The following is a 13,230-nucleotide window of genomic DNA, read 5'->3' as shown; positions in this document are numbered from 1 at the left end:
AAAAAAAAGTTTCTGTTATGTACAGTTGAAATAAATTTTGCCTTTGCTAGTCTGTGCCTTCATCAGTGAATTATTATACCCACATAACAGTGTGCCACTGAAGGGGTGGGCCTTGGGCGTATAATGCTAGTCTCATTTAAGTTTCCTGTTGTTATGTGGTCACATTTTCAAAAGAGTACATTTAAAACACACTATATAATCAATGTTTAAGAAGATGGTTCTTCTTGTATGTTAATTATGCTGACTATATCTAGCTGCAACAAAAAGAGGGGGAAGTGCTATATAGTGTAGTAAGTGTTTGAGAATTTGTTCTAGGACACAAGTTTTTCTTCTGAAAATGTAAATAAAAAGTATAGTTAATACAATACAATAAAAACACTGATAAGTTATGTCACTCTAGGTAGGTACGTATAGTTTAGGTAAATATTCTCGAAAGGATATCTTTTGTATATAAATATAATATGTATGTAGGAAAACCTAAAGGACTGGTTAGTATGTGCAAAATCATAATTTTCCACAGCGCTGCATTTTTGCTAAATTTGTTTTTAATAAAATGGCTTATTTTTAATACAAAAATGTGCTGATTTTAACTAGTACTTTATTCACTTCTCAAGAATGAGTGTTTTTTAGCCTTCTGATACCATATTTTGAACTCAGACATTTTACATTTTCTATTACTGTTTGAATGTTCATTTGTTTCTTTCTTGCTCCCTTTCTATTTTAAGAAAATAGTATAGCGTGTAGATGTTCTTCAACCTTCAGGCTATGGGCTAGATTAGAAGTGGTGCGCTACTGATAGCGTACATGCGATAACCTGTTTTGCTTGCCCACGCTACCATTAGCGTGCAACTTTGATATCCATCGTAAACACGCTAACCAACCAACTTTGCTCGAGCGCAGCCTATACTTTTGATAGATATAACGACCGAGCTAATTTGCGCTGGTATTACAAGTTGAAAGTTATAGTTTGCGCTCAAGTGAAAGCTGAAACTGCGCTATAATATTTAGCACACAAAACACATTAAAATAAACTATTACACACACCCATATACACTTTTTAATACAAATATATCATATTAATAAATAAAAATAAATAAGGTTTTATAAGGATTAAAGGATATGGTATATGTGTGTGTATGTATAAATTTATATATGTTTGTGTGTGTGTGTGTGTGTGTATATATATATATATATATATATATATATATATACATATATATATATATACATACAGTTGTATGCAAAATTTTAGGCACCCCTGACAATTGCCATGATTTTCATTTATAAATAAATTGGGTGTTTGGATCAGCAATTTCATTTTGATCTATCAAATAACTGAAGGACACAGTAATATTTTAGTAGTGAAATGAGGTTTAATGGATAAACAGAAAATGTGCAATATGCATCAAAACGAAATTAGACAGGTGCATAAATTTGGGCACCTCAACAGAAATATTGCATCAATATTTAGTAGAGCCTCCTTTAGCAGAAATAACAGCCTCTAAACGCTTCCTATAGCCTGTAATGAGTGTCTGGATTCTGGATAAAGGTTTTTTTGGACCATTCCTCCTTGCAAAACATCTCCAGTTCAGTTAGGTTTGATGGTTGCCGAGCATGGACAGCCTGCTTCAAATCACCCCACAGATTTTCAATGTTATTCAGGTCTGGGGACTGCGATGGCCATTCCAGAACATTGTACTTGTTCCTCTGCATAAATGCCAGAGTAGATTTTGAGCAGTGTTTTGGGTCATTGTCTTGTTGAAATATCTAGCCCCGGCGTAACTTCAACTTTGTGACTGATTATTCTCAAGTATCTGCTGATATTGAGGGGAATCCATGCGACCCTCAACTTTAACAAGATTCCCAGCACTGGCTACACAGCCCCACAACCCCACAACATGATGGAACATCCACCAAATTGTACTGTGGGTAGTAAGTGTTTGTCTTGGAACGCTGTGTTCTTTTGTCGCCATGCATAACGCCCCTTGTTATGACCAAATAACTCAATCTTTGTTTCATCAGTCCACAGCACCTTCTTCCAAAATGAAGCTGGCTTGTCCAAATGTGGGTTTGCATACCTCAAGCGACCATGTTTGTGTCGTGTGTGCAGAAAAGGCTTGTTCCGCATCACTCTCCCATACAGCTTCTCCTTGTGCAAAGTGCTCTGAATTGTTGAATGATGCACAGTGACACCATCTGCAGCAAGATGATGTTGTAGGTCTTTGGAGGTGGACTGTGAGCTGTTTTTGACCATTCTCACCATTCTTTGCCTCTCCGATATTTTACTTGGTCTGCCCCTTTTGGCCTTAACAAGAACTGTGCCTGGGGTCTTCCATTTTCTCACTATGTTCCTCACAGTGGACACTGACAGCTTAAATCTCTGCAATAGCTTTTTGTAGCCTTCCCCTAAACCATAATGTTGAACAATCTTTGTTTTCAGGTCATTTGAGAGTTGTTTTGAGGCCCCCATGTTGCCACTCTTCAGAGGAGAGTCAAAGAGAACAACAACTTGCAATTGGCCACCTTGAATACCTTTTCTCATGATTGGATTCACCTGTCTATGAAGTTCAAGGCTTAATGGGCTCACCAAACCAATTATGTGTTCCAGTTAATCAGTGCTAGGTAGTTACAGGTATTCAAATCAACAAAATGACAAGGGTGCCCAAATTTATGCACCTGTCTAATTTCGTTTTGATGCATATTGCACATTTTCTGTTAATCCAATAAACCTCATTTCACTACTGAAATATTACTAAATTTAGTGTTGCATTTATAATCTAGCCCTATGTTTTTTTGTACAGATGAAGATTGTAACCCCAATTAGTATGGTTCTCTCATTCATGGTTCCTGCCATCCCCTTTACAATGGGGCCTGGGACCTACTGAGATCCCAACATGCAGATGTATTTTTACCAAATGACTCAGACTTGAGCAGGGCTGTAGGTAATTTAAGGCCTTTTCTCTGGGGATGCTTTTTTCCACATTTCTAATTGTGTAAGATCTTGTCTTTGAATAGTTTCAGCTTGTTTTATATGTATGGATTCTGTAGTTGATGCACCAATTTCCATTATATCCAAGGACAGTTCTTTCTTTAAAGATTTTGTGGTTAAGCAGGCTGGGATACCTCTTAAAGGTTTATCTTAAAATTTGTCAATTTTTATTTTCTTTCATATTTTCATTTTCATTTTGTCTTTTTGAAACTGCAGCTTTCTCTAACAGCAGAATAGGCTCTAAGCATCTGCTTCTTTTTATGTATTGGAGATTACAGTGGATACATTTGTTTTATCATTAAGCAGTAAAGGAACTAGCAAGAATCTTTTCTTAAGCAGGAACTATTTGAATTTTGCATGCCGTTCTTGTAGTTTAAAATGGCAAATTCCTAGAAGGCACAGAAGTCAAGTGAAAGATCCCTGGTACTCTGGCCATTCCTATTCAGGTTACCCCTTTATAAAGCAAAATTAGACCTTTTTTTCATGGAATATCATTTTGTTTATGCTTTTTATCCCATTCAGTATACAGGTTTTGTTTGCCAGAGTTTCAAAATAGGCTGTGCTGGACCGCTTGTACAAATACTTTTGCATGTCTCATGCCCCATGGAAATTCATGAAGAGGAAAAATGAAGATCATTCAGTATCCAGAAGATTTTTTTTTATGTCCAAAACAAGTCAATGGTTGCTTTCATCTAATATTAGAAGCATGCACATGCTTTTCACTTTCTATAATATAAGGTCGACCACAGAGCAATCTTTGCTGGGACTCCAGGATTGGATAGCATTTTTTCATAAATCTTTAGACCATTTATCCAGGAATGTATTCTGGAAGTATTTGAGAAGTGCAGAAATAGTTTTAATAGGGTCAAGGGAAATTTGTGAAGTTACTATTGTGACAGAAGCAGGGACCTACAATGTATCTTTCCTCCTATTGGTCTTTCTTTAAAAATCATATAAAAAAAAAAAAAAGAAATGCTTCTAGCTCCAGCCTGCAAAGATTTTTGTTTTTGGTAACAGATCTTCTTCAGACATCCGGTCTTTGTTATTGAGTCTCTGATTTAGAGGAGTAAGGTGTATTCAGTCAAGATTATTTCCAGGCTAACAATCTAGTAAACACTAAGGTTTTTATTTTGACTGGGTTTCTTCAGATCTTCGGGTTCATCCAAGACAGCATAAAATTATGACTAGCCAGTCAGTGGGATTTTTTTTGTGACATTTATTTATTGTTAATATAGATCTTTACATCATTTTTACACTTTTCTAGAGTCTAAGACCTTTTCCATCTTTGTGGCATTTAATTGCTCTTTCGATGGCTCACATGTTTGTTCTTCTTTACATGTTTTCATGGTGTTTGTTCAAAATGTATGAGGTTGTGTTGTAATAAACAACATGTGGCAGAAAACAAGACCGTGAATCCTTAGACTAAAGCAAGGTGTGTTTTTCTTTTTACCCATGTATTTGCAAGGTTTGTGTTGGTTTTAATATACTATTTGAGAATGTGACATTGCATGAGTTTGAATGAAACATTTTTTATTTACAATAGTTAATTTTCTTTCTAAATTATGACTGAGCCCAAAGGCACACCAGTTTCTCTCTTGTGATTGGTTTGTCATTACTGGGTGCAGCATGTATTTGTTATTATAAGCTAGTAGTGGAGGCTTATAAGGGTTTCTTCCTACCCCAAAGTTACAAGACTATATACTATAACTTAAGACATCTGTTTGAGTAAGAAGAAGTTTATCGTTAAGTATGCTTCTGTTTAAGATATACTACTTGCTACCTCATTAGTGTTTTTAAGTAATTCACAAAAGGAGACTGAGGCCTAGATTTAGAGTTCGGCGGTAGCCGTCAAAACCAGCGTTAGAGGCTCCTAACGCTGGTTTTGGGCGCCCGCTGGTATTTGGAGTCAGTGATTAAAGGGTCTAACGCTCACTTTTCAGCCGCGACTTTTCCATACCGCAGATCCCCCTACGCCATTTGCGTAGCCTATCTTTTCAATGGGATCTTTCTAACGCTGGTATTTAGAGTCGTTTCTGCAGTGAGCGTTAGAGCTCTAACGACAAGATTCCAGCCGCCTGAAAATAGCAGGAGTTAAGAGCTTTCTGGCTAACGCCGGTTTATAAAGCTCTTAACTACTGTACCCTAAAGTACACTAACACCCATAAACTACCTATGTACCCCTAAACCGAGGTCCCCCCACATCGCCGCCACTCGATTAAAATTTTTAACCCCTAATCTGCCGACCGCCACCTACGTTATACTTATGTACCCCTAATCTGCTGCCCCTAACACCGCCGACCCCTGTATTATATCTATTAACCCCTAACTTGCCCCCCACAACGTCGCCGCAAGCTACTTAAAATAATTAACCCCTAATCTTCCGACCGCAAATCGCCGCCACCTACGTTATCCCTATGTACCCCTAATCTGCTACCCCTAACATCGCCGACCCCTATGTTATATTTATTAACCCCTAATCTGCCCCCCACAACGTCGCCGACACCTACCTACACTTATTAACCCCTAATCTGCCGAGCGGACCTGAGCGCTACTATAATAAAGTTATTAACCCCTAATCCGCCTCACTAACCCTATCATAAATAGTATTAACCCCTAATCTGCCCTCCCTAACATCGCCGACACCTACCTTCAATTATTAACCCCTAATCTGCCGACCGGAGCTCACCGCTATTCTAATAAATGTATTAACCCCTAAAGCTAAGTCTAACCCTAACACTAACACCCCCCTAAGTTAAATATAATTTTTATCTAACGAAATAAATTAACTCTTATTAAATAAATAATTCCTATTTAAAGCTAAATACTTACCTGTAAAATACATCCTAATATAGCTACAATATAAATTATAATTATATTATAGCTATTTTAGGATTAATATTTATTTTACAGGCAACTTTGTAATTATTTTAACCAGGTACAATAGCTATTAAATAGTTAAGAACTATTTAATAGTTACCTAGTTAAAATAATTACAAATTTACCTGTAAAATAAATCCTAACCTAAGATATAATTAAACCTAACACTACCCTATCAATAAAATAATTAAATAAACTACCTACAATTACCTACAATTAACCTAACACTACACTATCAATAAATTAATTAAACACAATTGCTACAAATAAATAAAATTAAATAAACTATCTAAAGTACAAAAAATAAAAAAGAACTAAGTTACAGAAAATAATAAAATATTTACAAACATAAGAAAAATATTACAACAATTTTAAACTAATTACACCTACTCTAAGCCCCCTAATAAAATAACAAAGCCCCCCAAAATAAAAAATTCCCTACCCTATTCTAAAATACAAATATTACAAGCTCTTTTACCTTACCAGCCCTGAACAGGGCCCTTTGCGGGGCATGCCCCAAGAATTTCAGCTCTTTTGCCTGTAAAAAAAAACATACAATACCCCCCCCCCAACATTACAACCCACCACCCACATACCCCTAATCTAACCCAAACCCCCCTTAAATAAACCTAACACTACCCCCCTGATGATCTTCCTACCTTGTCTTCACCATGCCAGGTTCACCGATCCGTCCTGGCTCCAAGATCTTCATCCAACCCAAGCGGGGGCTAGACATCCACTGAAGAAGTCCAGAAGAGGGTCCAAAGTCTTCCTCCTATCCGGCAAGAAGAGGACATCCGGACCGGCAAACATCTTCTCCAAGCGGCATCTTCTATCTTCTTCCATCCGATGACGACCGGCTCCATCTTGAAGACCTCCAGCGCGGATCCATCCTCTTCTTCCGACGACTAGACGACGAATGACGGTTCCTTTAAGGGACGTCATCCAAGATGGCGTCCCTCGAATTCCGATTGGCTGATAGGATTCTATCAGCCAATCGGAATTAAGGTAGGAATTTTCTGATTGGCTGATGGAATCAGCCAATCAGAATATAGTTCAATCCGATTGGCTGATCCAATCAGCCAATCAGATTGAGCTCGCATTCTATTGGCTGATCGGAACAGCCAATAGAATGCGAGCTCAATCTGATTGGCTGATTGGATCAGCCAATCGGATTGAACTATATTCTGATTGGCTGATTCCATCAGCCAATCAGAAAATTCCTACCTTAATTCCGATTGGCTGATAGAATCCTATCAGCCAATCGGAATTCGAGGGACGCCATCTTGGATGACGTCCCTTAAAGGAACCGTCATTCGTCGTCTAGTCGTCGGAAGAAGAGGATGGATCCGCGCTGGAGGTCTTCAAGATGGAGCCGGTCGTCATCGGATGGAAGAAGATAGAAGATGCCGCTTGGAGAAGATGTTTGCCGGTCCGGATGTCCTCTTCTTGCCGGATAGGAGGAAGACTTTGGACCCTCTTCTGGACTTCTTCAGTGGATGTCTAGCCCCCGCTTGGGTTGGATGAAGATCTTGGAGCCAGGACGGATCGGTGAACCTGGCATGGTGAAGACAAGGTAGGAAGATCATCAGGGGGGTAGTGTTAGGTTTATTTAAGGGGGGTTTGGGTTAGATTAGGGGTATGTGGGTGGTGGGTTGTAATGTTGGGGGGGGGGTATTGTATGTTTTTTTTTACAGGCAAAAGAGCTGAAATTCTTGGGGCATGCCCCGCAAAGGGCCCTGTTCAGGGCTGGTAAGGTAAAAGAGCTTGTAATATTTGTATTTTAGAATAGGGTAGGGAATTTTTTATTTTGGGGGGCTTTGTTATTTTATTAGGGGGCTTAGAGTAGGTGTAATTAGTTTAAAATTGTTGTAATATTTTTCTTATGTTTGTAAATATTTTATTATTTTCTGTAACTTAGTTCTTTTTTATTTTTTGTACTTTAGATAGTTTATTTAATTTTATTTATTTGTAGCAATTGTGTTTAATTAATTTATTGATAGTGTAGTGTTAGGTTAATTGTAGGTAATTGTAGGTAGTTTATTTAATTATTTTATTGATAGGGTAGTGTTAGGTTTAATTATATCTTAGGTTAGGATTTATTTTACAGGTAAATTTGTAATTATTTTAACTAGGTAACTATTAAATAGTTCTTAACTATTTAATAGCTATTGTACCTGGTTAAAATAATTACAAAGTTGCCTGTAAAATAAATATTAATCCTAAAATAGCTAAAATATAATTATAATTTATATTGTAGCTATATTAGGGTTTATTTTACAGGTAAGTATTTAGCTTTAAATAGGAATTATTTATTTAATAAGAGTTAATTTATTTCGTTAGATAAAAATTATATTTAACTTAGGGGGGTGTTAGTGTTAGGGTTAGACTTAGCTTTAGGGGTTAATACATTTATTAGAATAGCGGTGAGCTCCGGTCGGCAGATTAGGGGTTAATAATTGAAGGTAGGTGTCGGCGATGTTAGGGAGGGCAGATTAGGGGTTAATACTATTTATGATAGGGTTAGTGAGGCGGATTAGGGGTTAATAACTTTATTATAGTAGCGCTCAGGTCCGCTCGGCAGATTAGGGGTTAATAAGTGTAGGTAGGTGTCGGCGACGTTGTGGGGGGCAGATTAGGGGTTAATAAATATAACATAGGGGTCGGCGATGTTAGGGCAGCAGATTAGGGGTACATAGGGATAACGTAGGTGGCGGCGGTTTACGGAGCGGCAGATTAGGGGTTAAAAGTGTAATGCAGGGGTCAGCGATAGCGGGGGCGGCAGATTAGGGGTTAATAAGTGTAAGGTTAGGGGTGTTTAGACTCGGGGTACATGTTAGGGTGTTAGGTGCAGACTTAGGAGGTGTTTCCCCATAGGAAACAATGGGGCTGCGTTAGGAGCTGAACGCTGCTTTTTTGCAGGTGTTAGGTTTTTTTTCAGCTCAAACAGCCCCATTGTTTCCTATGGGGGAATCGTGCACGAGCACGTTTTTGATGCCGGCCGCGTCCGTAAGCAACTCTGGTATCGAGAGTTGCATTTGCGGTAAAAATGCTCTACGCTCCTTTTTTGGAGCCTAACGCAGCATTTGTTTGAACTCTCGATACCAGAGTTAAATTTATGGTGCGGCCAGAAAAAAACCCGCGGAGCGTTAACAGCCCTTTTACCGCCGAACTCTAAATCTAGGCCTGAGTTAATTATACACTCTGGTGTTTTACCATCACGAATACTCAAGTTCTACAGATATCATTGCATGAGTACAGAAAGGCCATTCACAATGATTGAACCACAGATTAACTACAATTGGGAGATAGCTCACAAGCATTAGAAGTGGAAGCGCGGAACAATGCTTAATTTATTTTTTGGTGAAAAAGAAGCTCCGGTATATTGCAACAGTGGCATTCATACAGCAGTTAAAGGGACATCATTTCTGCATGTTTAGTCATACAATAAAACTGTATGATTTAAGTAAAGATCCAATTTCCCTTTTTCAAAATGACGGTGCTCATTTTCTTTATAATAATGAAGGTACTGCTGCCTCCAGGACTTTACTGCTCACTGAATGCACTCTGTATTGGGACAGGAAATACAATTTTTTTATCTTTTGTGATTCATATAAAGTGTACAATTTAAAAACAACTTCGTATTTACTTCAGTTATCAAATTGACTGTTTTCTTGGTATCCTTTGTTAAATAGCAGGTAGGTTGGCTCAGGAGTGGAGGTGCATAGCTGCAACACCATATGTCAGGTTTTTGAAGAATGCTTTTAAATATATTATACATTGTGCACTGCTGCCATCTTGTGCTCAAAATCATTCTTGCAAAACTGCATATACTCTAAACACAAGCTTACTACCTACCTAGGCATTCTCCTAAACAACAACAACAAAAAAACAGAAAAAACTTAATAGTAAAAGGAAATTAGAAGCTTTATTTAAAAGGACAGTCTACTTTGCACAGCTAACGCTAAATTAATATACTTTATTCCCTTTAAACCTCTACATTTCTGACTATTTCTAAGCCTCTGCAGGACGCCTCTCATCTTAGTGTATTTTCACAGCTTTTCACAGCCAGACAGTGCTATTTCATGTGTACCATATAGATACAATTGTGTTCAATCCTGTGGAGTTATTTATGAAGCTGCACTAATTGGCTAAAATGCAAGCTTGTAAATAGCACTGAGATAAGGAGACAGTCTGCAGAGTCTTAGATACAAGGTAATCACAGAGGTAAAAAGTATATTAATATAACAGTGTTGGTTATGCTAAACTGGGGAATGGGTAATAAATGGTTTATCTAGCTATTTAAACAGTAACATTTGTGGGCAAACTCTTCCTTTAACATTATATGCTCTATTTTAAATAATGAAAGAAGCATTTTTGTTTTTTGTCCCTTTGAGGGTACTGGAAAATGCAGAAAGCAGTGATACCTTCAGTTGTCCCAAGTAGAGAATTGCTGGGATTCTGAAGAAGGTAAAGAGTCTCACCTAGTTTAACAGTAGATTAACTTAGTTCCTTTATAGGGAAAAGCATTGCTGCTTGCTAACAATTACTTTTAAAGTGATGGTAAATTTCAGACTTTAAGAATGTTGCAATTAAAAAAATATTAGTGTACAAGCAAATCCGCATATTTATTTTAAGTTTATATATATTTTATAATAAAAGATTTATTCAGCCTACTTGGTATCTTCTTTTTCTCCGCCCCCTTTCAGTTTTGCTTTGGGATGGGCTGTGACATGGCGAGCAGTCCCACCCACTTTCTACATAGACTTCCGAAGGGCTTTCAAAGGGATGGACTTCAAGAGTGTCATATGATGGGATGATCATTGGAATTGTCAGGGGGGAAAAAAGTTCATCCCAATGGGCCGGCATAACATTGTAATAGAAACATTGTTATAGGCACAGATTTAATCCTTTTCACAGATAGATTCAATTTTTTTATTTATTTTTTTAAAAAGTACACTTTTTTATGGCAAAGATTACATAATTCGGATTTGATTAGGTAAAGTTTACCATCACTTTAAAAAATGTAAGTTTATCCTGTTGTAGTTAAAAACACACTCCTTAGGGAGTTACATTGGTAATCTAGGTCCAGGTTTTTGTTTATTGAATGTAAACTTCTTCATATTTTTTCTAACATTTGTGTTAAATTAATGTGATGAATCAGTGATTCATAAATATATATCACAAAAATAATCTTACTTATACATAAATAATGCACACATTTTTGTAGAATTCTTTTTGAATGGCTTGTAAAAGTATAAGCTATATGGTTATACTTTAGGGAGACCCCTACAAATGGATCTTGTTGCTACAGTTTCTATTCATATGCTTATAGAAAATATAAATGACCTTAACTTTCCCTACAACAATCGACCAAAGATAACAATAGTTTTGAAGTACTATTGCTGTGAAGTCTGCAGTCACTGAAGGGGTTAAGTAGCACGCTCATGATTCAGCTGTGTGTTAGAACAAAAGACAGTCCCATGTTATAGTAGATGTTTTTGTATGTTGATGTAAACAGACCCTTCATGGATCTGATTGGAGGAGTCCACTGTTTGTAACATTTTTTTTTGTTTGTTTCCTTTTACCTTTTTGTATTTCCTTTTGAAACCCATGTTTTTAGGTAAGTCACTAAATGTAAGATTTTGTCAGTGTTGTAATGATGTGTTATCTGTTTGTTATACTTGTGAAACACAATCTATGTGTTGCTGCAATGGTTTTTAAAAAAGGATTTTGTTTTCCATTACCGCTACAGATGGAATTCCTTCAGTAGCAAAACATGCTGCTTACTGCACAACAAGAAAATAGACATATTGTTTATGCTTTTATGTAGGTTCATGCCTTCACTAGCCTAGGATCCACAAGTTGTAGCAACACCGGAGCTTTTGTAAAATATAGGTTGCTTCGGCAAATGTTTAAACTATTACACTTTACAAGAAAATATCTTAACTTTGTATTCCACCTTTATACTATTCATTAGGTTCTCGTAAAGAATCAGCACCTCAAGTATTACTTCCAGAAGAAGAGAAAATCATTGTAGAGGAAACAAAGAGTAATGGTCAAACTGTTATAGAGGAAAGGTAATTAATGTTAACTACTCTAGATTTATTAAATGATGTCCTATATTCATCGCATGTCATTGCAAAACAGTAGATTTAAAAGTGTAAAACATAACATGATTTCTTTTTATTTCTAATTTGTAGGAGCCTTGTTGACACAGTGTATGCATTAAAGGATGAAGTTCAGGAGTTAAAACAGGTTTGCACATTTTTTAAAACAAAAGAGGTTATTCACATTCAAAGAATAATAAAACGTGTTTAAGTACAGGATTTAATTTAAACAATTATATTTTTGGTAACACCCAAAAATGCGAGGGACTAAGCTACAAACAAGGTTAAAGGGACAACTGTCAATTTTCTGATTCAAACAGGTCTTCCCCACTTTGATTCTATTATCAAACATACTTATTCTCTTGGTATCCTGTATTTAAGAACATACTTAGGTGGGCTCTTAAATGTGCGTGTTTCAATTCAAGCATCATTCTGTCATCTTGTACTTGAACTTCTTTCTGTGTTTCAAACCTCATCTCTCTTGTATCTTTGTCATGTGCTTATGGTACAAATCTTGGTAAAATACAAATATGGATAAAATGAATATTAGTCACTTGTATGAGGGCTATTTAATTAGTGTATCCATTATTTGATAACATTTGTAATCCAAAGCCAAAGGGACTGTTCAGTTAGAATCATTTTCCATTATAAGAAAGGTACTCACCCAGGGTCTGCTGATATGGAATCTAAAGTCAAAATCTGTTCTTTCCTTAATGAAGCTGCTTTACAGTTTATTGCTAACAAGTTCCAGTTATCCAGGCCTTGGCTCATTCTGCTGGGAATGTCTCATTCCTATAGTGAATTGATAGTGCTTACACATGAGACCAGCACAGGTTTGTTTTCTCTCAAAACAGAATTTCAAGGACATACCGTCTCTCAACATTGATTGCAATAGTCCTTTGAAGCTTTGATCACAATAGTAGTTGAGTGTCTCTAATCCCAGCTACAGATTTATATCTATAGATACCTGATTGCAAGATTTTTCTTTGCTTGCTGTAGGAGCCAGGACCTAGATACCATCCAAACAAAGGGGTATGTCTACAAACCTGGGTACAAAAAGCTATTTCTAAGAGAATGGAAAGAAACCTATTCATTTTTTAAAGTGTTTGTTTTTGCAGCAACTGTAAGCAAACAATCATAAGGCTAACCTCAACTACATGTACTGTAACTGCAAAATCTAATGCAACTTTCAAATCTGAAAATCTTAAAATATCTCGACTTTTACTTGACTCTGCAAAGATTAGAGTAAAACTG

At 36.7% G+C, this 13,230-nt stretch overlaps 1 protein-coding gene across 2 annotated transcripts in view; it reads left to right on the top strand.

Annotated features, from left to right (window-relative positions):
- The window catches only part of ARHGEF7 (Rho guanine nucleotide exchange factor 7), a 657,452-nt gene that overhangs the window by 625,731 nt on the left and 18,491 nt on the right, over positions 1–13,230 (top strand). For both annotated transcript variants that reach the window (XM_053707777.1, XM_053707776.1), the window contains 2 exons: positions 11,847–11,946; positions 12,070–12,124. In XM_053707777.1, the coding sequence (XP_053563752.1) occupies positions 11,847–11,946; positions 12,070–12,124 (155 nt within the window). The remainder of the gene's footprint in view (positions 1–11,846; positions 11,947–12,069; positions 12,125–13,230) is intronic.

This window comes from Bombina bombina, chromosome 3 (genome assembly GCF_027579735.1).
Source record: "Bombina bombina isolate aBomBom1 chromosome 3, aBomBom1.pri, whole genome shotgun sequence".
Lineage (NCBI taxonomy): Eukaryota > Metazoa > Chordata > Amphibia > Anura > Bombinatoridae > Bombina > Bombina bombina.
The sequence above is the reverse complement of the archived record's forward strand: the minus strand, read 5'-3'. Positions and strand labels throughout refer to the sequence as shown.